At 37.4% G+C, this 25,911-nt stretch overlaps 1 protein-coding gene across 34 annotated transcripts in view; it reads right to left on the reverse strand.

The window, feature by feature from the left end:
• ATRX (ATRX chromatin remodeler) overlaps window positions 1–25,911 on the reverse strand; it is a 284,343-nt gene that overhangs the window by 128,987 nt on the left and 129,445 nt on the right. For all 34 annotated transcript variants that reach the window (XM_074030193.1, XM_074030191.1, XM_074030181.1 and 31 more), the window contains 5 exons: window positions 25,319–25,555; window positions 8,246–8,387; window positions 6,870–6,979; window positions 5,839–5,985; window positions 5,504–5,681 (listed from right to left, as the gene is read on the reverse strand). In XM_074030193.1, the coding sequence (XP_073886294.1) occupies window positions 5,504–5,681; window positions 5,839–5,985; window positions 6,870–6,979; window positions 8,246–8,387; window positions 25,319–25,555 (814 nt within the window). The remainder of the gene's footprint in view (window positions 1–5,503; window positions 5,682–5,838; window positions 5,986–6,869; window positions 6,980–8,245; window positions 8,388–25,318; window positions 25,556–25,911) is intronic.

Below are 25,911 nucleotides of genomic sequence, written 5' to 3' on the forward strand. Positions count from 1 at the left end.
TTTTAGTTGGGCATGGCGGCACACTCCTGTAGTCTTAGCTCCTCAGAAGACTGAACTGGGAGGATCACTTGAGCCCAGGATTTGAAGCTACAGTGAGCTATAATCATGCTACTGCACTCCAGCCTAGGTAACAGAATGAGATCCCCATCTCCCTGCCCCCTAAATACATACATACATACATACATACATAAAATACATAAAATGAAATGTTTTAGTTACCTTTTATACTTTCTAGAAAACTTCATTCCCAAACAATGACATATATATATCAGATAGGAGGGTTTCAAAATACCTACACTTAGAAATACTTATACAGAAACTACAGGGGGAATGGCAGTCATGAGGCTCTGGAGAGCAGAAGAACAGGAATTTAGAGAAAGACTTGAAGAGAATTTCTTCTGTTCAAAAAATCAAGTGTGACTAAAAGACTATGTTAACTTAAGATAGTTCAATACCCTGTGGAAACCTGTCATTATTTTATAAAACTACATAGATCTATCTTATTTCTTAAAGCAAAGAGTACCTTGAATTAATATTGTGCATATGCACATTCACACATACACATAAAAATTACGTCCTCTCAAGCTACAAAATGTGGAACATTCTTCTAAAAACAGTAATGTGAATTAGAAAACGCCACCAGATCAGTTTAAGTACATTAAGTAGAAAAATATGCCTCAAAACAAATGGTAAATTAGGGAAGAAAGGTCAAATAAAGGTTTTGTCACATACTATTATAGTTAAATGTAAATTCTTTTTCAGTGTTACATTGCCACCTATTGGTGAATTTTTTACATAAAAACCCATAAAGAGAAAAGTTGATAAAATGTTTAGAACTGTCCAAGTAAACCTCTATTAAATCCCTGATCCAGTAGAAATAGGAAAGGTAACAAAATGTTGTCACTTTCTTGTTCAAGAAACTGGGTCTCACACGCCGTGATGATTACGATCTCCATGATCATAGTTCACTGCTTCCTTGAACTCCTGGACTCAAGCAATCATCCCATGTCAGCTTCCTGAATAGCTGAGACTACAGGTGTGTGCCACCACACCTGGTTAATTCTCTTATTATTATTTTTTTTTAGAATGGGGTCTCACTATGTTGCCCAGGCTGGCCTCAAACTCCCAGCTTCAAGCAATCCTCCTGCCTTGGCCTCCCAAAGTATTGGTATTACAGGTGTGAGCCATTGCACCCAGCTGATTCTTGTCACTTTAAGCTAAGGCTTGGGATAATTGTTATGCAGCAATAGATAACCAGAGCAGCTAAGTTCAAAGATGAACACTACTATCTTAACTCTGGTCAGCTCTAAATACTGTTTCCAATCCTAATACATACTCCCAATTTTCCAGGCTTCTGATCTAATAGCCTACCTTTTAAGTTTACGACCTCAGCTCATCCTTAAGAATCTCATACCCAAAACTGTCTGGTTCTGACATTTTGCTTCCATCTTGAACTTCAATTTAGACTTTTCTTTGACATTACACCCAAACTTCAGTCTTCACATACTCTGCTGCCATTTGTATGATTCTTCACTACCACTAATTTGTTCCAAATCAGAGAAAATAAATTGGGCAGAAAATGGAAAACATGTACTGGAAAATTAAGTGTTATACTTAACAGATCCCTTCTAATAAATTTAGAAGTACTTAACAGATCCTGACACTTTAGACTTCAGTGGCAAAGAAAATTATATCTAAATACTACCACTAAACAGATCCTGACACTTTAGACTTCGGTGGCAAAGAAAATTATATCTAAATACTACCACTAAACCTTAAAACTTACTACAGTTTTAATATATTCCATGTTATACATGATGGATATTAGAAGATTCTTGTTGTAGATGGTTACCCAGCTATGGCAGAGGAACTATCTCTAATACTCATATATACTCTGGAAAGGAAAACAGAAGTAGAGCTTCAGTTTCCTGAAGAACTTCCAAAAAAACCTAATGGAGAAACCAGCCCCGCTTAAGTTTTAACAAGGGTAATCTAGGTATTTATTTTTTTAATTATCAAAACAAACAAAAAATATAACTTACTCAACTTGATAAAAGACACCTATTAGAAATCCACAGCTAATGTCATACTTAATGGTGGAGAACTGAAAGCTTTCCCTGAGATAAAAAACATGACAACCAACTGCTCTCACCACTTACATTCAACATTATATGGAAATTTCTAAACAGGGCAATTATGCAAGAAAAAGAAGTTAAAGACATTCATATTGGAAAGGAAAAAGTAAAACTATTTCTACTCATCGACTGTATGATTTTCTTAATAGAAAACCCTAAATCACGTGCACACACACACACACACACACACACACACACAACTATTAGAACTTATAAATGGACTCAGCTAAATTGCAGGATACAGAATCAGAATACAAAAATCTGTTGTATTTCTATATACTAACAAAGAACTATCTGAAAATAAAATTAAAACAATTTCAATTCCAATAGGCTCAAAAAGAATAAAATATTTAGTAATAAATTTAAGAAAATAAGTCCAAGACTTGTACGCTAAAGAAATTAAAAGACCTAAATAACATTTCATTACTAAAAGAAATTAAAGATCTAAATAAATGGAAAGAAATTAGATGTTCATGGAGGGGAAGATTTAATATTGTTAAGATGGCAATATTCCTCAAATTAATCTACAGATTCAATGCAATATTTAACAGAATCCCAGCTAGCTTCTTTGAGGAAATTAAAATTTCAAGGAACCTCAAATACCAAAACAACCTTGAGACAGAAAAATAAAGCTGTAGGACTTCCTCCTGATTGCAAAGCTTACCACAAAGCTACAGTAATTAAAACAATGTCACATTGGCATAAGGACAGACATATAGATCAATAAAATAGTATTGAGAGCCTAGAAATAAACACATACATCTATGGTCAATTGATTTTCAATAATGGTGTCAAGACTCTTCAATGAAGAAAGAATAGTCTTTTCAACAAATGTTGTTAGAACACCTGGATATCAAAATGCAAAAAATGAAGTTGGACTCCTACCTCATACCATATACAAAAATAAACTGAAAATAGATCATAAACATAAAATACAAGAGCTAGAATTATAAAATCAGAAAACATAGGTGAAAAAATTCATGACCTTTGATTAAGCAATGAATACGTGGATATGCATTAAATGCAAAAGCAACAAAAGAAAAAATAGGTAAATTAACTGTCATCAAAATTTTAAAGATTAGTACTAAAAAGATTATATAAAACAGTAAAAAGACAACTCACAGAATGGAAGGATATATTTGCAAATTATATGGGTGTGTTTACATCTGTAAATGTCAATTTTCAATAAAAGGAATCATGATGTCTTCAAGAAATGGCTGACTCTGGGGCCGGGACAACATAACATGAACCTGGAGCATCCTGTAATGCCAGAAAGTAATAAAGTGCTCAAAGCCAAAAGGATAGGGACATATCAAAGGGTAGAGGACCTAACCTTAAAAAAAGCTCCCAATGGCCAAGGTAAAACAATTTGAGCAAAAAAAAAAGTAGTAATGGTTTATAGTCCAATGCACAAACTAAAAATAGATGAGTATATAATTATATAAATCAAAGGCTAAAATAAATGGGTGAGAAAGATAAATTTTTCTTTAAAAAATCCAAATTTGATGTGTAGATACTACCCACTATAGGAGATGGAGCTTAATTTCTACCATCCTTGCATTCAGGTGGGCTAGACTGAGTGACTGGATTCCAATGAACAGATGAGGGACAGGTAAAAGTAGCAGCTCTACAGGAGAGAAACCTGACAAACTCTACCCTAACCAAGTGATGAAAATTAACATCATCAGTGACAGCATGTGCTTATCATGTACCCCCGATATGAGGTATGATGTGACAAAAGGGTATGTCACCTCTGGCATATTCTTTCAAAACCTCAGTCTAATCTCAGTCTAATCACAAGAAAAACTATAAATTCAGATTAGTAAACACTCTACAGGATATCTACCTGGACGGTCCTCCTTAAGATTGATAAGATAATGAAAAAATAAAGATTCAGAAACTCTCATAGACCAGAAGACTGTTAGAGACATGATAGCTAAATACAATGTAGTACCCCAGATAGAAAAACTGGTGCACTACAAATGCAGTTCAAGTTATTAATAATAATGTGTCAACAATGGGTCAATTTCTTAGTTTTGAAAAATCTACCATGGCAATGTAAGATGTTAACAATGGAGGAACCAGATGTTGGGTATATGGGAACCTTTTCAACTTTCATGTAAACAGAAAATTATTCCAAAATAAAAAGTTTTTTTTTTTTTTTTTTAGATGGAGTCTTGCTCTGTCACCCAGATGGGAGAGCAGTGGCACGATCTTGGCTCACTGGAACCTCCAGCTCCCAGGTTTGAGCGATTCTCCTGCCTCAGCCTCCCGAGTAGATGGGACTACAGGCGTGCAACACTATGCCCAGCCAAAATTTTTTTTAAATGTCACTAAATGATAAAACATGGCAATGACAAATGTTACCCTTCGTGTTAGAAGCTTTAATTTCTTTTTTTCTTTCATTTTTTCATGAACAAATAAGTACACTAAGCACCTGAAATTGTTATATTAAACAATTTCAAGGAAATCTTGTGGAAAAAATCTGCTACAATGATACTAGACACTAGCTTATAATAATTTTTCAACAATAAACCAGCCACAGGATTTTTAGACACCTATTTTAATCGTGGGAAAAAGATAAACTTATTATTAGGCCTTAGATTTGTGATGGCAGTTATTTTGCTATGTATTAACTACCTCATTATCTTTAAAAAAGAGGCAAAGCCATGGATTCTAAAGATTACTATCACTTTGACAATGACAATTACCCAGACTTTCTCAACAAAAATAAAACCTCAATAGTGTCTTAAAGTAATATGATATGACAAGATAAACATATGAAGAAAAAATTGCACAAATTAATAATCGTAGATTAAAAATTAATTTTAGTTTTGCAGACAGTACAACGTGTTGCTTTTCCAAGTGTCAAATATATCAACATCTGGCTCTCACATCAGATTACTATCACATAAGGACAGATAGTATTGAAAATACTAACCTTTCACACTGATGGCCCCTTAAAAGGAGATAAGCAAGCAGCAATTCTTCTAATGACATGAAGTTTGGAAAGACACAAACTGTTTTCAGGATATGGAGAGAGCTCTTGTTATCACCTAGTATTTGGATAGCTGGAAGAATCTTTGATTGCAACACAGGCATCTGATGCATTTTTAAGTGTTTACAAAGTATCCCCTAAAACCCTAAAAACTTTCAGACTCAGCAAATAAATTCTTAACAGCTGGCGACATTAAGGGTGATTTTATCTTATTGAAATACTAAGAATTTTTTAAAAGGTAAAAACCTGAAGGATAACCAAAACAAAGACCAGATACTTAGTAGTGGTGCAATTAGTATTTGTTAAATAAAATATAAACACATCTTTGATTCAACTTGCTTCTTTATGTCACTCTCTATTAATACCTTACCTGGATCAACCAAAGCTTTGTTAAATATTTCTTTAAGTTTCCGACTCTTCACATTCCTTCCTTGAGCAAGATTTCTATACATCTCATAGCCTATGATCATAACACCACCATCTTCTTGCCACCTCTGCAGCATGTAGCTTCTCTCCTGAGGACGTTTCACAGTTGCTAATTCAGAAACCTTTTGTGGGGAAATAAAGATTTTTTTAAGTAGCTACTAAAAACATGTAAATACTAAATATTCCCATTGAAATATGCATCGCTAGTAATTAAAAACAGTTTACGATATGAATTTCATGTGACTATTTTAATAATAGAAAACATTTAAAATAAGTTACCTCAAGCTTCTCATCATCTTTTAATCCCTCTTGCCACTTCTCAAATTCATTCATCCAATTCAAAGCAGTATTAAGAGGACAAACCACTAACGCCGTGCTGAAATCCAGTTTGTCACACAAAAGAACTGTATGAAGAAAACTTACCACCTATAAGAAAACAGATTGTCACCTTCGTAAATATCCAGAAAAAACGTAATAAATTAAGCAATCTTACAATGTTATAGCTTTGTTTTGCTTTAAACAATAAAGCAACCAACCAAACTGCCAGAATTTCCAAACCAGGCAAGGCAGAGGGAAAGAGATAGTAAAATGCAGAAGTTCAAATAGATGATGTATCAGGCTCTCTCTAAAGCTCCATGATTCTATGAGCAATGTGAATAGTATAAAATGATCCCATACCAATACTAAGTCCTAGGTCTCCATAAAATGTCCCTATAGTCTTTCAGAAAATACCATGGCTCATTTAGAAGAGAATCATGTTACATAATATTTTTCCACTTTAATGTGTTCTGACCCATTAAATCTATAATTACTTTATAGTTTAAAAGTACAAATACATTCACCAATTTTACATCTGTTACAACTCCTGCCATTTGGAAATGCAGTAATTTTAATAGTAAAAGATACTTTACATCATACTTTACTTTTCTCATTACTTTAACATCATAAGCCATTAAAAGTTGCAAAAAAAAAAAAAGTTAATTTCTACTTTAGAATCTTTGCAGTTGTTGGTCATACCTGAAACCCCACAGGCTCGCTTCATTAGGACCTCTGCTCAAACATTACCTCCTAAAAGATGCCTTTCCTAACTCAATATCCTCCCTTAACATTCATTTTCTGAAAGTACATATTTTTTATTTGATTAGCAGCTCTCTCCTCCACTAGAATATAAGCTCCTTGGAGACAGATCTTGTTATTCTTGTTCACTGCTTTATCTTCAGCCCCTACGACTGTGCCTGAAACATAATAGAATCCAATATATATTAATGAATCCACAAAAACAGGATACTTTCATATTCTTCAGCTCTTACCTGTAAAGTCTTACCAAGGCCCATACAGTGGGCAAGAATGCATCCTGAACCTGGAGATTTCTTTGTTTTTTTCACAGACTCACAGCAGCAATCCCACATAAACTGAACACCTAAAAATAACAGCTTCATTAAGTTAAATTTAAAGGTCCAAGTTAAAAACTTCCTTTATATAAACACATCAAAAACATAACCAAAACTTCTAAGAAACAGCATTAAAGAAAACACTTAGCTAAAGAATTTCTTATACGTAAATGGGATTTTTTCCCACCAAAGTAAACCAGAAACAAGTTAACACAAATATAGGACAGGGGGACTTTCCTTCATCCTCTCTAAGCTATCCACAGCAGATGTTCTCTATTCCCTGAGATGGTTCAAAGAAACATAAGAATACTCTAAAAGAGAAACATGGCCGGGCACAGTAGCTCACGCCTGTAATCCAAGCACTTTGGGAAGCCAAGGCAGGTAGATCACTTGAGGTCAGGAGTTCGAGACCAGCCTGGCCAACATGGTGAAACCCTGTCTCTACTAAAACAAAAAATAAGCTAGGTGTGGTGGTGGTGTGCAACTGCAGTCCCAGCTACTCAGGAGGCTGAGTTGGGAGAATCACTTGAGGCCAGGAGGCAGAGATTGCAGTGAGCTGTTACAGCACCACTGTACTCTAGCCTGAGTGACAGAGTGAGACTCCATCTCAAAAAATAATAATAATAATTTTTGTAAAAAGAGGACAACTTTATCCAAAGACAGAATGGCTTCCTATCAAAAATACCTTTGAGTTTACTGAGTCAATCAGGAAAAAAAAAACCCCAGGAGATAATTTCATCATCTTTTCCTTTATTCAATAGTAAACATTGAGAAAGAAAGGGGCCTAGCAACTCAAAAAGTAGGAACTACAGAACCTCCCTTACTAATTAATTCACATAAACACTCAAAACTGACTTACTGATTCAACTCTAATAAAGCAGAGGGTAGGAACAGTTTGGTATTGTTCTAATACAAATGTAGGAATATTATTTTAAAAATACCTGAAAATGGCTGAAATAGCATTTCTAAAACAGGCTTTTAGCTAGCTATAGCTCTTCCCAACCCCTAGCTGCCCTTAGGCCAATCTTTGCTAACTAGGTGAAACCCACTTGCTATATCTACCAATTTTTAAGCAGCACTTCTCTCCCTTTTTATAATACTCATTGTGTTTGCAATCACCCAATTTTTTTCTTCCTCATTTGTTTATGAGCTCCATAAAGGCAGGGGGATTGTGGATTACCCGCCCCAATCAACAATTTACCTCCAGCACTTAGCAGGATGTAAGGCAGCTGCCTCACATCCAAATATTGGTAAAATTTAACTAAAAATTATGGAATCATCTAATAGTTTCTTACCATCTACTTGATGGGGTTTCAATTTGATAACCATATTTCTGTGAACCTGCACTAAAGGTTCTTTGGTTTCTTCATCTTCATCTAAAACCAACTTGGTTGTTATTGGACACTTGGTGGGTGAAGCATCTTCAATTTCTATCACCTACAAGAAAAGGAGTTGTTGATAGGTAAGCTCAAAGAAATCATTCAAGCAATGGTCATTCTTACTAAGGGAGATTTTCCAAAATATAGACATATTTACTCCCATACCACAAATCCAATTGGTATGATTTGGATATGTGTACCCACCAAATCTCATGTCAATTGTAATCCCCAGTGTTGTAGGTGGAGCCTGGTGGGAGGTGGTCGGATCATGAAGGTGGATTTCTCACGAATGGTTTAACACCATCCCCTTTGGTGCTATTCTCATGACAGTGAACGAGTTCTCACAAGATCCAGTTGTTTAAAAATGTGCAGCACCTCTCCCTCACTCTCTTGCTCCTGCTCCCACCATGTGAGGTGCCGCACTCCCCCTTTGCTTTCTGCCATGATTGGAAGCTTCCCGAGGCCTCCCCAGAAGCAGAAGCCACTATGTTTCCTGCACAGCCTGCAGAACTGTGAGTCAATGAAAACTCTTTTCTTTATAAATTACCCAATCTCAGGACTAATACACCACTATTTTGCTTCAATAAAGCCAGGACAGAGCCCAGGGTTTTATGTCTTCTAAAATCAAAACTCTCCAAAAAATTTTAAATCACTTTGATAATGTCAGTAATTTAGCTCAACAGATCTCACCCTGGGTATTTCGACACACATTTATTACGCAGAGTTGTGAAAAAAGCAGTGTTCCCTGTTGCTGGTTACTATGCCAAAAAAAAAAAAAAAAGAAGAAGAAGAAGAAAAAGAAATAAGAAAAAGAAGAAGAAGAAAAGAGGGAGGAGTGGGGAGGAGGAGGAGAACTCCAAACTAATCTACGGTAGTACCATTACAATTTGAATGAACATGTGGCTCCCAACAAAAGATAGTTCTATTCTTCTAGAGGATATTTGAAAATGTGCAATCGTATTTATGATTGTCATAATTATTGGTCAGAGCTGGTATTTAATGTAGGAGGAAGGGAAGGCAAATACAAACATTCTATAATGTGAAAGACAGTCCCAAACAAGAACTGTACGACTCAGGATGTCAACACGACTACCACTGAAAAACACTATGAATACATGGTGTGAAAAGAAAAAACATTTAGAAACACTGGTTTCGGAACCACAGGCTCAAAAATCATGATAGGAACATATAATACCTTCTAATTACAAAAAGGAAACAATTACCACAAGTTCCTTATTTAAAATAAAACTTAAGTAGATATAATATATGCACACAGGTAATAAGTGTATGCTTGCATATATTTTTTGCTGTCTTATCCTAATCTCTACCCATTACATAGTATATTCAGTAACTACATAAGATAGGTACAAGTATTACCATTTGAGAGATGAAAGAACTGAGGGACAGAGAAGTTAAGTAACCTGCACAAGGTCATACAACTATTGAGTATCATGACACTGAGATTTACATAGAGGATTGATCCCCCGAGTCCATGCTCTTAAACATTACAAAATACTAGTTTAGTAAAAGAAATGCTTGTAATAAACAGTTTTATGGTTCCACTGAAAAAAAAATAGAAACTTGTGATTTTAAAATCACAAAAACATTACGCAGTTGGGTGCGGTAGCTCACTCCTATAACCCTAACACTTTGGTAGGCTGACGGGGGTGGATCGCCTGAGGTCAAGAGTTCAAGACCAGCCTGGCCAACATGGTGAAACTCTGTCTCTACAAAATATACAAAAATTAGCCAGGCTGGTGGTGGCTGCCTGTATTCCCAGCTACTCCAGAGGCTGAGGCCGGAGAATCGATTGAACCTGGCGGCAGAGGTTGCAATGAGCCGAGATCGTGCCACTTCACTCCAGCCTGGGTGAAAAAGCAAAAGCTCCATCTCAAAAAAAAAAAAACAAAAAAACTTAAAAAAATTTTAAAAACGGCCGGGCGCGGTGGCTCAAGCCTGTAATCCCAGCACTTTGGGAGGCCGAGACGGGCGGATCACAAGGTCAGGAGATCGAGACCATCCTGGCTAACACGGCGAAACCCCGTCTCTACTAAAAACACAAAAAATTAGCCGGGCGAGGTGGCGGCGCCTGTGGTCCCAGCTACTCGGGAGGCTGAGGCAGGAGAATGGCGGGAACCCGGGAGGCAGAGCTTGCAGTGAGCTGAGATCTGGCCACTGCACTCCAGCCTGGGCGACAGAGCGAGACTCCGTCTCAAAAAAAAAAAAAAAAAAAAAAAAAAAAAAAAAAAATTTTAAAAACAAAAACATTACGATGGGGAAGAAATAAAATTTTAGGAACTTTTTTTCTTATTTACAATTGAAACTAGTAACAAATAAATTTGTTAAATGTTCAATATAGAAATTTTCAAAAAAGTAGATGGAAGATAATAATAAATCCTATTACCCATCACTCAGCTTCAAAAATTATCAACTTAAGGCCAGGCGCGGTGGCTCACACCTGTAATTCCAACACTTTAGGAGGCCGAGGTGGGCGGATCATGAGGTCAGGAGTTCGAGACCAGCCTGGCCAATATGGTGAAACCGCGTCTCTACTAAAAATACAACAACAACAAAAAAAATTAGCCAAGCGTGGTGGCGCGCACCTGTAGTCCCAGCTACTAAGGAGGCTAGGGCAGGAGAATTGCTTGAACCTGGGAGGTGGAGGTTGCAGTGAGCCATGATTGCACCACTGCACTCTAGCCTGGGTGACAGAGTGAGACTTCGTCTCAAAAGAAAAAAAAAATAATCAACTTAAGGCCAGTTTTGTTTCACTGACAGCATCTTACCCATTGTCCAACTCCCCAGATCCCACAAATCATTTTGGAACAAACACAAGAAAGTATGCAATATCATCTATAAAATGTTTGTAAATGTCTCTTTAAAAGGATACTTCCTCTTTGTAAAACCATAAGATCATTGTCACATCCAAAAAACTACAAACAAGTCACAGATTTGCAGTAAATTATCTGAATAGATATTGTACTTACATAAAATTGTGATATCCAAAACCAAGATTAACACTGAGAAATAGTGTGGTGAAGCAAAAATAGCATAGGCCATTTAGACCCAAATTCCGTTTCATCAAGCTATCTAAACCCTCTTAGCTTCTGTGTCTGAATCTGCAAACTGGGAACGATTATCAATAGTTTCCACAAGGTTGTTCTGGAGATTGAATAAGGCAATGTATGCAAAGTATCTGGCATAGGCTAAGTATTCACTAAATTATTACTGTGTCCTAACCTGATGTGTAGTAGCTTCATATTACTGGGGTAAAGCCATTATATAAAAATGGAAGATTCCCTAAATATCTTATCCTGTTTACAAGGTGTGGTACACAGAATCCTGAAGTGGCCCCAGAATTACCAACATCTGATATAAACACCTTGCATAATCCCCTCACCTTCTACTATGTGAGGTATGGTTGAGACCTGTAAATATAATTGGGCTATCATTCGCATAATTGGCCCACTAATAAGCTGACTCTGATTTAATCAAAAGGGAGATATTCTAGGTGGGCCTGACCTAATCAAAGTGAGCCCTTTAAAAGATTGAAATGCTTTCCTATTGATCTCAAAGATGATGCAATCTGCCATGTTGTGGAGCGAGAACTCTAGTAGCTAAGGACCTAAGTGTAAGAACTGAAAGGAACTAAATTCTGCCAACAAGTGAACTGGAAAAGGATACAAAGTCTTACATGAAAGAAAAACTCGAGTTAACATCTTAATTTCAGCGTGGTGGGACACTAAGCAGAAAACCCAGTAGAGCCATGCTCAGCTAAGCCATTCCCAACTTCCTGACCTGTGAGACAAATCAATAAATTTGTCTTAAGAGGTTAAGTGTGTGGTACATTTTAATGCCGCAATAAAAAACTAATATACAAGGCTTTAATTAAGATTTCTGAACCATATATTAATCAGTGACTTGATGATACTTTTTTTATTTAGTGCTGTCTTCAGGATTGAGGATTAGTGTATCTTCATCCTAAATGTAGGAGGAAATAAGTTATAAAGAAATCATCTACCTATTAGTGACTAAGTAGATCTGTTTATGCACTCAAGCTACAATACAAGGAAACTTTATTTAACTAATAATACTGGGTATACACCCAAAGGAAAATAAATCATTCTTCCAAAAAGACACAAGTACTCTTATGTTCATGCCATGCTATTCACAATAGCAAAGACATGTAATCAGCCTAGGTGACCGTCAATGGTGGATTAGATAAACAAAATGTGGTACATATACACCACAGAATACTATGCAGCCATAAAGAAGAAAATCATGTCCTCTACAGCAACTTGGATGCAGCTAGAGGCTATAAATCTAAGCAAATTCACATAAGAACAGAAAACCAAATACCACATGTTCTCACAAGTGGGAACTAAACACTGAGCACGCATGGACATCAACATGGGAACAACAGACACTGTGGACTACTAGAGGGGGAGGGAAGGAAGAGGGCATAGGCTGAACAACTATTGGGTACTATGTTCACTACCAAGGTGATGGGATTCACACCCCAAACCTGAGCATCACACAATACACCCAGTAACAAACCTGTACATGCACCCCCCACCCCGTATCTAAACTAGAAGCTGAAATTTAAAAAATAATAAATACACAGCAATGAAACAGGAGAAAAACTTAGGACAAATAAGTAAAAATAAATACAGACATGAAATGTCTTCCATATCTGAATTGAAGGGAAAATAAAGGAAAAAAATCACCTGACCAAAATATTAAAAGGTTGAGCCAAACTTCTGCTTCCAGTCATGATAGTTTATTAGGAACCAGGTTTACCTTCCTGCTGTAATCAAGTAGAAAAGTGGGCAAAATATACGAAAAAAATTTTTTTCAGACATTGAATAACGACACCACAGGACCCTGATCCCTGAAAGTAGGAAAACCAACAAGAAGACCCCTATATTCCCCTTGAATTGGTGCCTAAAGGATCAGGGAAAAACGATTCCCAAGGAGAGCACTGGAGATATATTAAGTTGAAGAAACAAAGATCAGGCTGAGATGACTGAAGTTGCAGGGCAGACTACAAAGAAAAAAGAGCCACACAAAAAGAACTCAAAATCGAGACAGGATTCACTGTGAGTCATGGCTGAACATTAAAATACACACATGAGGAGTGAAACTTTGTGAAGCCAGGCAGAGCAAGACCAAGAAGCTGTGAGCTAAACAGCTCCCAGCGATCACATGGTACTGGGAGGCATTTGATTTCAGAGGGGGCACAGTAGCCTCTTCATGTATAACCCAGGGCATTCAGTAGAGACCACAAAGGGACCAAACCTTAGCAGTGGGAGAAAGCAATTTGTAAATTAAAGAGTATTGAAGAAACGCATTAACCAGGCTTTTTTAAAAGCTTCAAAATTAAACTGAACTTTTAAATAAAACATTACTAGGTTTGTCAAGAAGAAAAAAAATATGAAGAATAACCAGGGAAAAAAAGAGTCAACAAAAATGGGCCAAGAAGTAACAGAAATAATGAAATAGGCAGACAAGTAAAGTGAGACAGCTGATTAAAAATGCCCAAATAGGCTGGGTGTGGTGGCTCACGCCTGTAATCCCAGCACTTTGGGAGGCAGAGGTAGGTGAATAGCTTGAGCTCAGGAGTTTGAGACCAACCTGGGCAACATGGTGAAACCCCACCTCTACTAAAAATATACTAAAAATTAGCTGGGCATGGTGGCACACGCCTGTAGTCCCAGCTACTCGGGAGGCTGAGGCAGGAGAATCGCCTGAACCCAGAAGGCAGAGGTTGCAGTGAGCCAAGATCACACCACTGCACTCCAGCCTGGGTGACAGAGCGAGCCTCCATCTCAGAAAAAAAAAAAAAAAAAAAAGTCTAAACACTGAAAATATGAACACAATGAAAACAAAAATAGAAGATATTTTTAAAAACTAAATGGAATTCCTAGTGATGAAAATTATGGTACACTGTAATTCACTAAGTGGATTAATATCATAATAGTGCAGAAGAAAAGATCAACAAAACTGAAGACAAAGCAAGAAAAACTATCCAAAATGAAATAGACGGGGGAAAATAAGAAACCTATGGAACAATATTGAAGAGCATAATATGTAAGTCTCAAAGAAAAACAGAACAGGAAAAAATTATTTGAAAAAAATGGGCCGGGCGCGGTGGCTCAAGCCTGTAATCCCAGCACTTTGGGAGGCCGAGGCGGGCGGATCACGAGGTCAGGAGATCGAGACCATCCTGGCTAACACAATGAAACCCCGTCTCCACTAAAAAAATACAAAAAAACTAGCCGGGCGAGGTGGCGGGCGCCTGTAGTCCCAGCTACTCGGGAGGCTGAGGCCGGAGAATGGCGGGAACCCGGGAGGCGGAGCTTGCAGTGAGCCGAGATCGCGCCATTGCACTCCAGCCTGGGCCACAGAGCGAGACTCCGCCTCAAAAAAAAAAAAAAAAGAAAAAAATAATGATGTGACCTTTCCAAAAAATTTGACAGAAGCTGGATGTGGTAGCTCACACCTGTAATACAAGATCTTTGGGAGGCCAAGGTGTGAGGATCACTTGAGGTCACAAGTTTGAGGCCAGCCTGGGCAACATAGCAAGACCTTGTTTCTACGAAAAACTTTTAAAATTAGCAATAGGGCATGCCTCTAGTCCTATCCTAGCCACTCGGGAAGCTGAGGCAGGAGTATCTCTTGAGCCCAGGAGTTTGAGGTTACAGTGACCAATGATCATACCATTGCATTCCAGCCTGGGCAACAGAGTGAGACCCTGTCTCTAAAACGAACGAACAAAAGTTTGATGAAACTATAAATTCACAGATGCAACAAGTTCAAGGAACCCAGAGCAGGATAAACAAAGAAAATAAAAATCTTCAATTTCCGAAAGCCAGGCATTAACAGAAAATCTTAAAATCACTGAAAAATCTGTTAAAACTATCTTTTCAAGAAATAAAAGGTGCATGCAGAGGAGCAAAGATGAAGGAAAAAGGAGAAAGATAACAAACAAAATGTCACAAAGAAGTAACATCTTTAAAGAGATTTCTTAAAAGTATCAATTTAGAATTCTATACCCAGGGAAAACAACTATCAAAAATGAAGAGATTAGCTTGCTCCTGTACTTTTAGCTACTCAGAAGGCTGAAGTGGGAGAATTGCTTGAGCCCAGGAATTCCAGGCTACAGTGATCATGTTTCTGCATCATTCCAAGCTGGGTGACAGAATAAGACTGTCTCCAAAAAAAAAGAAAGAAGGGAAAATGTAGATATCAACAAAACAATAGACTAGGAAGCTCCAAGCTCTAGTCACAACACAGAACTATTTTAGAAACAAGTAGAAACTTTCTGAACCAACTTTGTCAGAGTTCTGGAACATAGTCAAAGGTTTACAGCAACCAAGCAAATATCCAATCAAGAAAACAACATCTTAGCCAGGCATGGTGGTGAGCGCCTATCTTACAAACAAGTAGGCCTAGACAGGAGGATCACTTGAGCCCAAGAATTTGAGGCTAGCCCAGGCAACATAGCAAGACTGTGTCTCTAAAATAATGAAAAAGAAAAAAAGCCATCTTCAATACAATAGGAACGTTTTACAGCATTTTTACTTGCCCTTGCCCCACCACATACCAGAAGGTGACAGTTTTAGTCTCAAAGCAGCAGCACCCTGTTTTCCAATATCCTCCCACAAACCAGAGGGAGCAAAGCAGATGTTATTTACAAATTATTGTGTAAATGTCATCTAACCTGTCTGAAGGATACTTGAAGGACTGACATAAGGCTCTCATCTTTTCTTCACCTAACTCAGAGCTCTGGTGAGAAAGACAGCAAGAACAGCTTTAACACACATACACACAACAATTGCAACGTGATGACAGACCCATAGAGGCCTGGGGCAAGGCATTACAGGAGAACACACCCGAAACACCACCTAAGGCACAAATAGCTGGAGATAGGATACTTTTGGAATTTTTTTTCCCAAGATACAGGGTCTTGCTTTGTCACCAAGGCTGGAGTGCTGTAGTGTAATTATAGCTCACAGCAGCACTGAACTCCTGGGCTGAACTAATCCAGACACCTCAACCGATCCAGTCACCTCAACCTCCAAAGTAGCTGGGACTGTGGGTGTACACCACCAGACCCAACTAGTCTTTATTTTTGTAGAAACAGTGTCTCACAATGTTGCCCAGGCTGGTCTCACACAACCGGGCTCAAGCTATCCTCCTACCTCAGCCTCCAGAGTAGATGGGACTACAGGTGATGAGCCACCACACCCAGCTGCTTTTCAAATTTGGGACACTCAAAAGCAGCCAAGTATATAGGATAATTCAGAAAGCCATATGTATGTCCAGGCAAAATACATGCTCAGAAAAGGTCTTTATTAAAATCTTAAGTTATCCCCTCAGGCTTATCTTTAGGTTTAGTGGAAGCCTAGTTATGGATTAAAGGAGTGCACCAGCATAGTCAATCTACAAACAGAGAGAGCAGGCATTTTAAAAAAAAACAAAACAAAACACCTTTTTTTTTTTTTTTTTTTTGAGATGGAGTCTTGCTCTGTCGCCCAGCCTGGAGTGCAATGGCACAATCTTGGCTCACTGCAACCTCTGCCTCCGGGGTTCAAGCAATTCTCATGCCTCAGCCTCCCAAGTAGCTGGGATTACAGGCACGTGCCACCATGCCTGGCTAATTTTTTGTATTTTTAGTAGAAACAGGGTTTCACCATGTTGGCTAGGCTGGTCTCGAACTCCTAAGGCAGGTGATCTGCCTGCCTTAGCCTCCCAAAGTGCTGGGATTATGGGCACGAGCCACCACACCCAGCAGACATTCAAAAAAATCTTTCAAAACATTAGTTGAACATGAATGACAGGGACACAGACTTCAGTGATGACACACAACAAGAACACTCTTTGAAAAAATAATGTGGGGGAGTCTTAAAACAATAAGTCTACTACAATTTATATATATTTTAAAACCCCAGCAAACCCTTGAAAAGGGAGAGAACCTTATATGCAGAGTTACCAAGTTATAACAGTCAAATGCCCAATATGCAATTTTTAAAAAATCACACGAGTTGACGGGTGCAGCAAACCAACATGGCACATGTATACCTATGTAACAAAACTGCACATTGTGCACATGTACCCTAGAACTTAAAGTATTAAAAAAAAAATCACAAATAGGAAAATATGGCCCAATCAAAAGAGGATTAATAGCAGATTTGAGCAGGCAGAAGAATCAGCGAATATGAAGATATTAACTGAAATCATCAAGTCTGAAGATCAAAAAGGAAAAAAAAACTAAAGTGAAAAAAGAAAAAGGGATGCAAGGAAAACCATCACGAAGAACATCTTATGTATTATGAGAGTCACAGAAAGAGAAAAGAAAAAGAAAGAAGCAACAATTATTTGATGAAATAATTGTGGAAAACTTCCCAAATTGAAGGAGAGAGACTTAAATCTACAAATACAGGAATGAACTCAAACTGGAATAAACTCAAATACATATAGATCAAAACACATTACACACAAACTGTCAAAGGCCAAAGACGAAGAGAATATTGAAAGCAGCAAGAGAGAAGCAAGTCAACACATACAAAAAAATCTTCAATAAGATCATCACCTAATTTCTCATCAAAAACTTAAGAGGTCAGAGGGCAGTGTGACAATATATTTCAAAGTGATGAATGAAAAAAAAAGTAGCTGAGAATTCTTTTTTCTTTTTTAAAAAATAGACACAGCATCTCACTCTGTCATCCAGGCTAGAGTGCAATGGCATAATCACAGCTTACTGTATCCTCGAACCCCTGGCTAAAGCAATCCTCCAACCTCCCAAGTAGCTTAGACTACGAGTGTGTGCCACCACATCCAGATAATTTTTTAATTTTTTGTAAAGACAAGGTCTCACTATGCTGCCCAGTCTGGTCTTCAACTCCTGGCCTCAAGTGATCCTCCTGCCTTGGTCTCCCAAAGTGCTGGGATTACAGGGGTGACCTACTGTGCCAGGCATCAGCTGAGGATTCTATAACCAACAAAATTATCCTTCAAAATAGAGGAACAAGTTAAGATAATCCTAAGCTGAATGAATTTATTAAAACTAGACCTGCCCTATAAAAAAATGCTTCCTAAAGGGAAGTCTTTGAGTTGAAATGAAAGGATGCTAGAAGTTAACTCAAAGTCATATAAAGAAATAAAGATCTCCTAGAAGATATACATACAGGGGCAAATACAAAACCTAGTATCACAAAATTTTGTTTCATAACCTCACTTTTTACTTTCTTTAGGATTTAAAAGACAAAATGATAAAATACAATTATGAATAAATGTCACCATTCACAACATGTATAAAAATGTGATTTGTGACATCAATAATTGTAACAGAGTCACCACATAATATGCAGGGGAATGGAACTGTGGAAGAGTAGAACTTTTGTATGCCACTGAAGTTAAGTTCATATCAATTCAAGTAAAACTCTCATAACTTTAGAATGTTACATGTAATCTCCATGGTAACCACAAAGAAAATACAGAATATACAAAAATGAAAGTGAGATGGAAATCAAAATATGTCACTGCAAAAAATTAACTAAACACAAAAGAAAGCCGTAATGGAGGAAATAATGAACAAAATAGTAGTAAGAAAACACAAAATGGCAGAAGTAAATCCTTATTTATCACTACTTACCTCAAGTGCAAATGAATTAAACGCCTGGATCAAAAAGACATAGACGGACATAATGATTAAAAAAAACATGATCCAAATACTGGTTATCTAAAAAAGATTCACTTTAGATCTAAAGACACAAATAGACTGAAAGTGAAAGAACGGTAAAAGACATTCCATGCAAATAACCACCAAAAGAGAGCTGAGATGACTATATAGACATCAGACAAAATAGACTTTAAGTCAAAAACTGTTACAATAGACAAATAGGAAATTATGTATTGATAATACAGCCAGGTTCTCAAAAAATATAATTATAAGCATATATACAACAAACAACAGAGCTCCAAGACATATGAAGAAAGCACTAAAAGGAGAAATATACATCAGTGTAGTGTGGGAAAACTAAAAAAAAGGGAGAAACAGTTGGAGACATAAATAGCTCAACATCAATAAATGCGTAAAACAAGTAGGCAAAGATCACTAAGGAAATATCAGACTTGAATAACACTATAAACCAACTGGAGCTGGCCACAGTGTTTCATGCCTGTAATTCCACCACTTTGGGAAGCCAAGGCAGGAGGATCACTTGAGGCCAGGAGTTCAAGACCAACCTAGGCAACACTGTGAGACCCTGCCTCTACAAAACAGTTTTAAAAAATTAGCTGGGGTGGTGGCATGCACCTATAGTCCCAGCTACTCAAGAGGCTGAGGCAGGAGTATCACTTGAGCCCAGGAGTTCGAGGCTACAGTGAGCTATGATCACGTCACTGCAGTCCGGCCTGAGCAACAGAGCAACAGAGCAAGACACTGTGTCTTTAAAAAAAAAAAAAAAAAAAGACCTAACAGACATATAAAGAACACTCCACTCAACAATGGTAGACCATACATTTTCTCTCAAGTGCACCTTCTCAAGGACAGACCATATGATCAGGCACAAAAAAGCCTTAATAAATATAAAAAGACTGAAGTATCTTTTCCAATCGGAAGGGAATGCGACAAAAAATCCATAACAGAAGACAACTGGAAAAAACACAAATATGTGGAAATTAAATAAGTAACTAAAGGATCAAATAAGAGATCACAAGGGAAATTAGAAAACACCTTGAAACAAATGAAAGTTAAAACACAAAATACAAAACCTATGGGATGCAAAGAAAACAGTACTAAGAAGAGGATTTACAGTGATAAAGGTATACATTAGCAAAGAAGAAAGATCACAATCAAGAACCTAACTTTACACTTTAAGGAACCAGAAAAGGAAGCACAAACTAAACCCTAGCTAGAGAATAAAAGGAAATAATACAGATTAGAGCAGGGACAATTAAAATGGTTGATAGATGTATAGATAAAACAGATATGTAATAAAGCAAGTACAGCAACATGTTAAGAAATGAAGAAGCTACATGGTAGGTACATTCGTGTTCACGTTTATAATTCTCTCCATATATTTACAAATTTCATGATAAAATTGTGGGGGAACAAAATTACTAGAAAAAATAATGAGAAAATATATACCATGTATTATTCAAAAACAAATCTACACAAGATTTGTGCATTTCATTTTAAGTAAATTTCCTTTTACATAAAAAGGAAAACATAAATATTGAACTTTAGCTAATGATACACATGCTAAAGCATTTGAGATAAATGAAATGATGTATGGAACTTACTATGAAATGCATAAAAAGATGTACTGATGGATAAAGATTAGTACATAAATAGGAATGTAATAAGGCAAATATGAAAATGAAAAAAATCTAGGAAGTAAGTTTATGGGAAATCAATGAAATACTTTCAACCTGGCTGTAGAAATGAAACTTTTCCTAAGATGTTGGAAAAGAAAGATGATGTCGTTACGTTATTATCAAATACAGCAGACTTCAGGTGAAAGAAAATTACCAGATAATACAGAGTCACATTATATGTTGTTAAAGGGGGAATTAACCAGAAAGATGTAATCCTAAATGTATATGTACCTAACAAAACAACTTCTAGCAAACATGAAGCAAAATCTGAGACCTACAAGGAAAAACAGATGAATTAACAATTATAGTTGGAGACATCAACACTCCTCTAATTGGAGAGAATACCATTAAAACTATAGAAGATCTGAATATAATCAACCATCAATATAATCTGATCAAAATTTATAGAATATGTCACCTAACAACAGCAGAATATAAACAATGAACATCCACCAAGACAGATCATATTCTGGCTCATAGAAATTAGAAAAGATTCAGAGCAGAGTAAAAATGAACACAAAATACCAAAATTTGTAAGATGCAGAGTTTAAATAGTATGCACAGTGGCAAATTTTATACCTTTAAAAATGCTATGTTAAAAAAGATCCAAAATCCACCTTAAGTAGCTAGAAAAAGAAGAGAAAATAAGTCCAAAGAAGGATAAACACAGTAAAAATAAGAATGAAAATCAATGAAATAGAAAAGGGTCAAACAATAGAAAAAAAATTAATAAAATCCAAAGCTGGGTTTTCTTTTTTGAGATAGTGAAATTGTGAAATTTTTGCACAGATTAATCAAGGAAAAAAAATGATAAAACACAAATTTCTAACAGACACAATAAATGACAGAACCCACAAAGTATAACGAAAGACTATAAACAAATTTACATAAATAATTTGACTACTTAAATGAAAAGGAAAAATTCCTTAAGGATGAAATTTACCAAAACAGACCTAAAGAAAAAGAAAAGATCTAAATAGTTCTACATGTATTAAAGAAATGGAATATGCCAGGTGTGGGGGCTCCCAACTATAATCACAGCCCTTTGGGAGGTTGATGGGAGAGGACCACTTGAGGCCAGCAGATCAAGACCAGCCTGGGTATCACAATGAGACCCAATCTCTAAAACAAAAAATTAACCAGGTATGGTGGTACATGCCTGTTGTCCCAGCTACTTGGAAAGTGGAGGCAAGAGGATCGCTTGAGCCCAGGAGTTTGAGGCTGCAGTGAGCTATGATCACACTACAGCACTCTAGCCTGAGAGATAGAGGAGACCCTATGAAAGAAAGAAAGAAAGAGAGAGAGAGAGAGAGAGAGAGAGAGAAAAGAAAGAAAGAAAGAAAGAAAGAAAGAAAGAAAGAAAGAAAGAAAGAAAGAAAGAAAGAAAGAAAGAAAGAAAGGAAAGAAAGAAAGAAAGAAAGATCAGCAAATGCAATACAATATATAAAAGGAGCAATACAACACGACTAAGCAAGGTTTATTCAAGGAATCCAAGACATTTTCTAGGTCACTCCAACAGACGCAATGAAAAGCATTTGAAGAAATTCACCATTTATAATTTAAAAAGAGAAATAAATGATAGATTGGAATGGAATTAGCAAAATAGTTTTTCTTCACAGACAACACAAACGTATACATGAAAGTCATAAAGAATTTATCAAAAAAGAGCTACTATAACAAGTAAGTAAATTTAGAGCTTAGGACACAAGGTCATTATGCCAACATTACTTGAAACTACATTTACTATATGATATGGCTTGGCTGTGTCCCCACCCAAATCTCATCTTGAATTCCCACATGTTGTGGGAGGGACCCAGTGGGAGGTAACTGAATCACGGGGGCAGGTCTTTCCTGTGCTGTTCTTGTGATAGTGAATAAGTCTCACAAGATCTATAGTTTTAAAAAGAGGAGTTTCCCCGCACAAGTTCTTGTCTGCCACAATGTGAGATGTGCCTTTTGCCTTCCACCATGATTGTGAGGCCTCCTCAAGCCACGTAGAACTATAAGTCCAATAAAACTCTTTGTTTTATAAATTGCCCAGTCTTGGGTATGTCTTTATCAGCAGCATGAAAATGGACTAATACAATAGAACATCAAAAACCATGAATTACTTGGGGATAAATCTTTTAAAATATGTACTAGACCTATACAGTGAAAACTACAAAACATTCCTAAGAGAAATTAAAGAGAAGGTAAATAAATAGAGGTACACTATATTCATGTAATAGGAGACAAAACACTGTTAAGATGTCAATTCTGGCCACACTACAAGAAAGATTCAACAAAATTCCAATAGAAATTCCACAGGGATTTTTGTAAAAACCAACAACATAATACTATGTGGAAATGCAAAGAACTGAGAATACCCAGAAAGATTCTGAAAAAGTGGAACAAAGTTAGAGGAGCTGTACCACAAAAAGGGGACAACCAGATTTAAAGTACCTCTTAAATGAGATGCAAAAGGAAGTACTATTACTGCCCATGAGTATTTCTACCAAAAAAAGAACTGAATCTAAATCTGCTCGGGACTCTAGATCCTATTACTAGTTTATAGGAAATATACATGCCGCCGGGCGCGGTGGCTCACGCCTGTAATCCCAGCACTTTGGGAGGCCGAGGCGGGCGGATCACAAGGTCAGGAGATCGAGACCACGGTGAAACCCCGTCTCTACTAAAAATACAAAAAATTAGCCGGGCGCGGTTGTGGGCGCCTGTAGTCCCAGCTACTCGGGAGGCTGAGGCAGGAGAATGGCGTGAACCCGGAGGCGGAGCTTGCAGTGAGCAGAGATCGCGCCACTGCACTCCAGCCTGGGCGACAGAGCGAGACTCCGTCTCAAAAAAAAAAAAAAAAAAAAAAAAGGAAATATAGATGCCAGTGAAACTGTACTACAGGGATGCAAATAACAAAACTCAGAATATAGAAAATTTTACAAAACTAATCTGTTTTCTTAAACAAATGAACTGTAAGAATGGGTAAAGAAAAAGAAAGAACCAAAGGGAAACTAGGTTAAAATTAGGTAAGAGATTTAGCATTCAAATACAACAGAATATGCAGATGGCCCTTGTTAAGACCTGATTCAAACCAACTATTTTTTTTTTTTTTTTTTTTTGAGACTGAGTTTCGTTCTTGTCACCCAGACTAAAGTGCAATGGTGAGACCTTGGCTCACTGCAAACTCTGCCTCCTGGGTTCAAGCAATTCTCCTATCTCAGCCTCCCAAGTAGCTGGGATCACAGGTGTGCACCACCATACCTGGCTAATTTTTTTGTATTTTTAGTAGAGATGGGATTTCACCATGTTAGCCAGGCTGGTCTCCACCATCTGACCTCAGGTGATCCACCCACCTCGGCCTCCCAAAGTGTTGGGATTACAGGCATGAGCCACCACGCCAGGCCCACACCAACTATTTTTTAAAACTACTATGTGAGGCAATGAGAGAATTCAGTGTAATAATGCTACTGTAGTAATGTTTAAAATACTATTATCTTTTAACAATACATTCCCAACTATTTATAAACAGAATATGATTTCTGAGATTTGCTCCAAAATAATCTGAAGGAAAAACGGCTGGGCGTGGTGGCACTCACTCCTGAGTATGTAATCTCACATACTCAGGAGGCTGAGACAGGAGAATCACTTGAACCCAGGAGGTGGAGGTTGCAGTGAGCCAAGATTGCGCCACTGCACTCCAGCCTGGGTGACAAGAGTGAAACTCCATCTCAAAAAAAAAAAAAAGATGAAACAAGACTTGTACTGTGTTAGTAACTGCTGAAACTGACTTCATAGATCCAGGGAGAATTATTACACCATTCTCTCCACCTGTGAATTTGAAAATTTTTGTAACATAAAGTCCATTTAAAAAACTGAAATCTTTTATGGATTTAAGAAGTAATTTTGAAACATTTCTCTACCCAAAATACAACATAACCATTTTGGTGATCATTCAAGAATCTCAATTCTTTCCATGCACTTAATTAAATCAATAAAGCTTAATGACTATTTTGAGTTGCATGAAATAGTGACAGTAGGAAAAATCAACTGCAACTAGAAATCCTGTGGTTGAGGCTGGTCACGGTGGCTCACACCTGTAATCCCAGCACTTTGGGAGGCCGAGGCGGACAGATTACTTGAGGTCAGGAGTGCAAGACCAGCCTGGTCAACATGGTGAAACCCCGACTCTACTAAAAAATACAAAAATTAGCTGGGTGTGGTAGTGCATGCCTGTAGTCCCGGCCACTTGGGAGGCTGAGGCACAAGAATTGCATGAACCCAGGAGGCAGAGGTTGCAGTGAGCTGAGATCATGCCACTGCAATCCAGCCTGGGTAACAGAGCCAGATTCCATCTAAAAAAGAAAGAGAAATCTGTGGTAGATTACAACATTCTACTCTTAAAATGCTGAAATATATTGAAGTCATATACCAAATAAAATAAATCATTAACAGAAATAAATTAAGGCTGGGTGTGTTGATTCACGCCTGTAATCCCAGCAGTTTGGGAGGTCAAGGTAGGAAGATCACTTGAGCCCAATAGTTCGAAGCCAGCCTGGGCAACATAGCGAGACCCTGTAGCTACAAAAGAAAAAGAAGAAGAAATAAATTAGTCACCTCTCTCAATTTTTCTCGCTCACGCTCCCTCTCAGCAATACGTTTTCGCCTCTCTTCTTCTTCCTTAAGAGCATTTTGTGTTTCTGTTCTCAGTTTATCATCTTTAAGAATCTTCCGAATTTTCTTTCTGCCTTTTCCAGGAGACTTGGAATCATCATTTTCATCTTCTTCTTCCTCCTCCTCCTCCTCCTCCTCCTCCTCCTCTTCTTTTTCCTCCTCTTCCTCCTCAGAATTACTCTAGGGAATTTAAACAATTAGAGGTAAATGGTACAAAGTCATTTAATTTATCCATTTCATATTCCATTAATTAATACACCAGGAAAAGGTGGAAGAAAACATGCTGAAAACCTTTAGAATTATATTTAGCAATAAAGAGTAGTATTAAAAAAAAAAAAAAAAAGTCTTCGGCCGGGCGCAGTGGCTCACACCTGCAATCCCAGCACTTTGGGAGGCCAAGATGGGCAGATCACAAGGTTAGGAGATCGAGACCATCCTGGCTAACACGGTGAAACCCCGTCTCTACTAAAAATACAAAAAAAAAATTAGCCGGGCGTGGCGGTGTGCGCCTGTAGTCCCGGCTACTCAGAAGGCTG

Source organism: Macaca fascicularis, chromosome X (assembly GCF_037993035.2).
Source record: "Macaca fascicularis isolate 582-1 chromosome X, T2T-MFA8v1.1".
Lineage (NCBI taxonomy): Eukaryota > Metazoa > Chordata > Mammalia > Primates > Cercopithecidae > Macaca > Macaca fascicularis.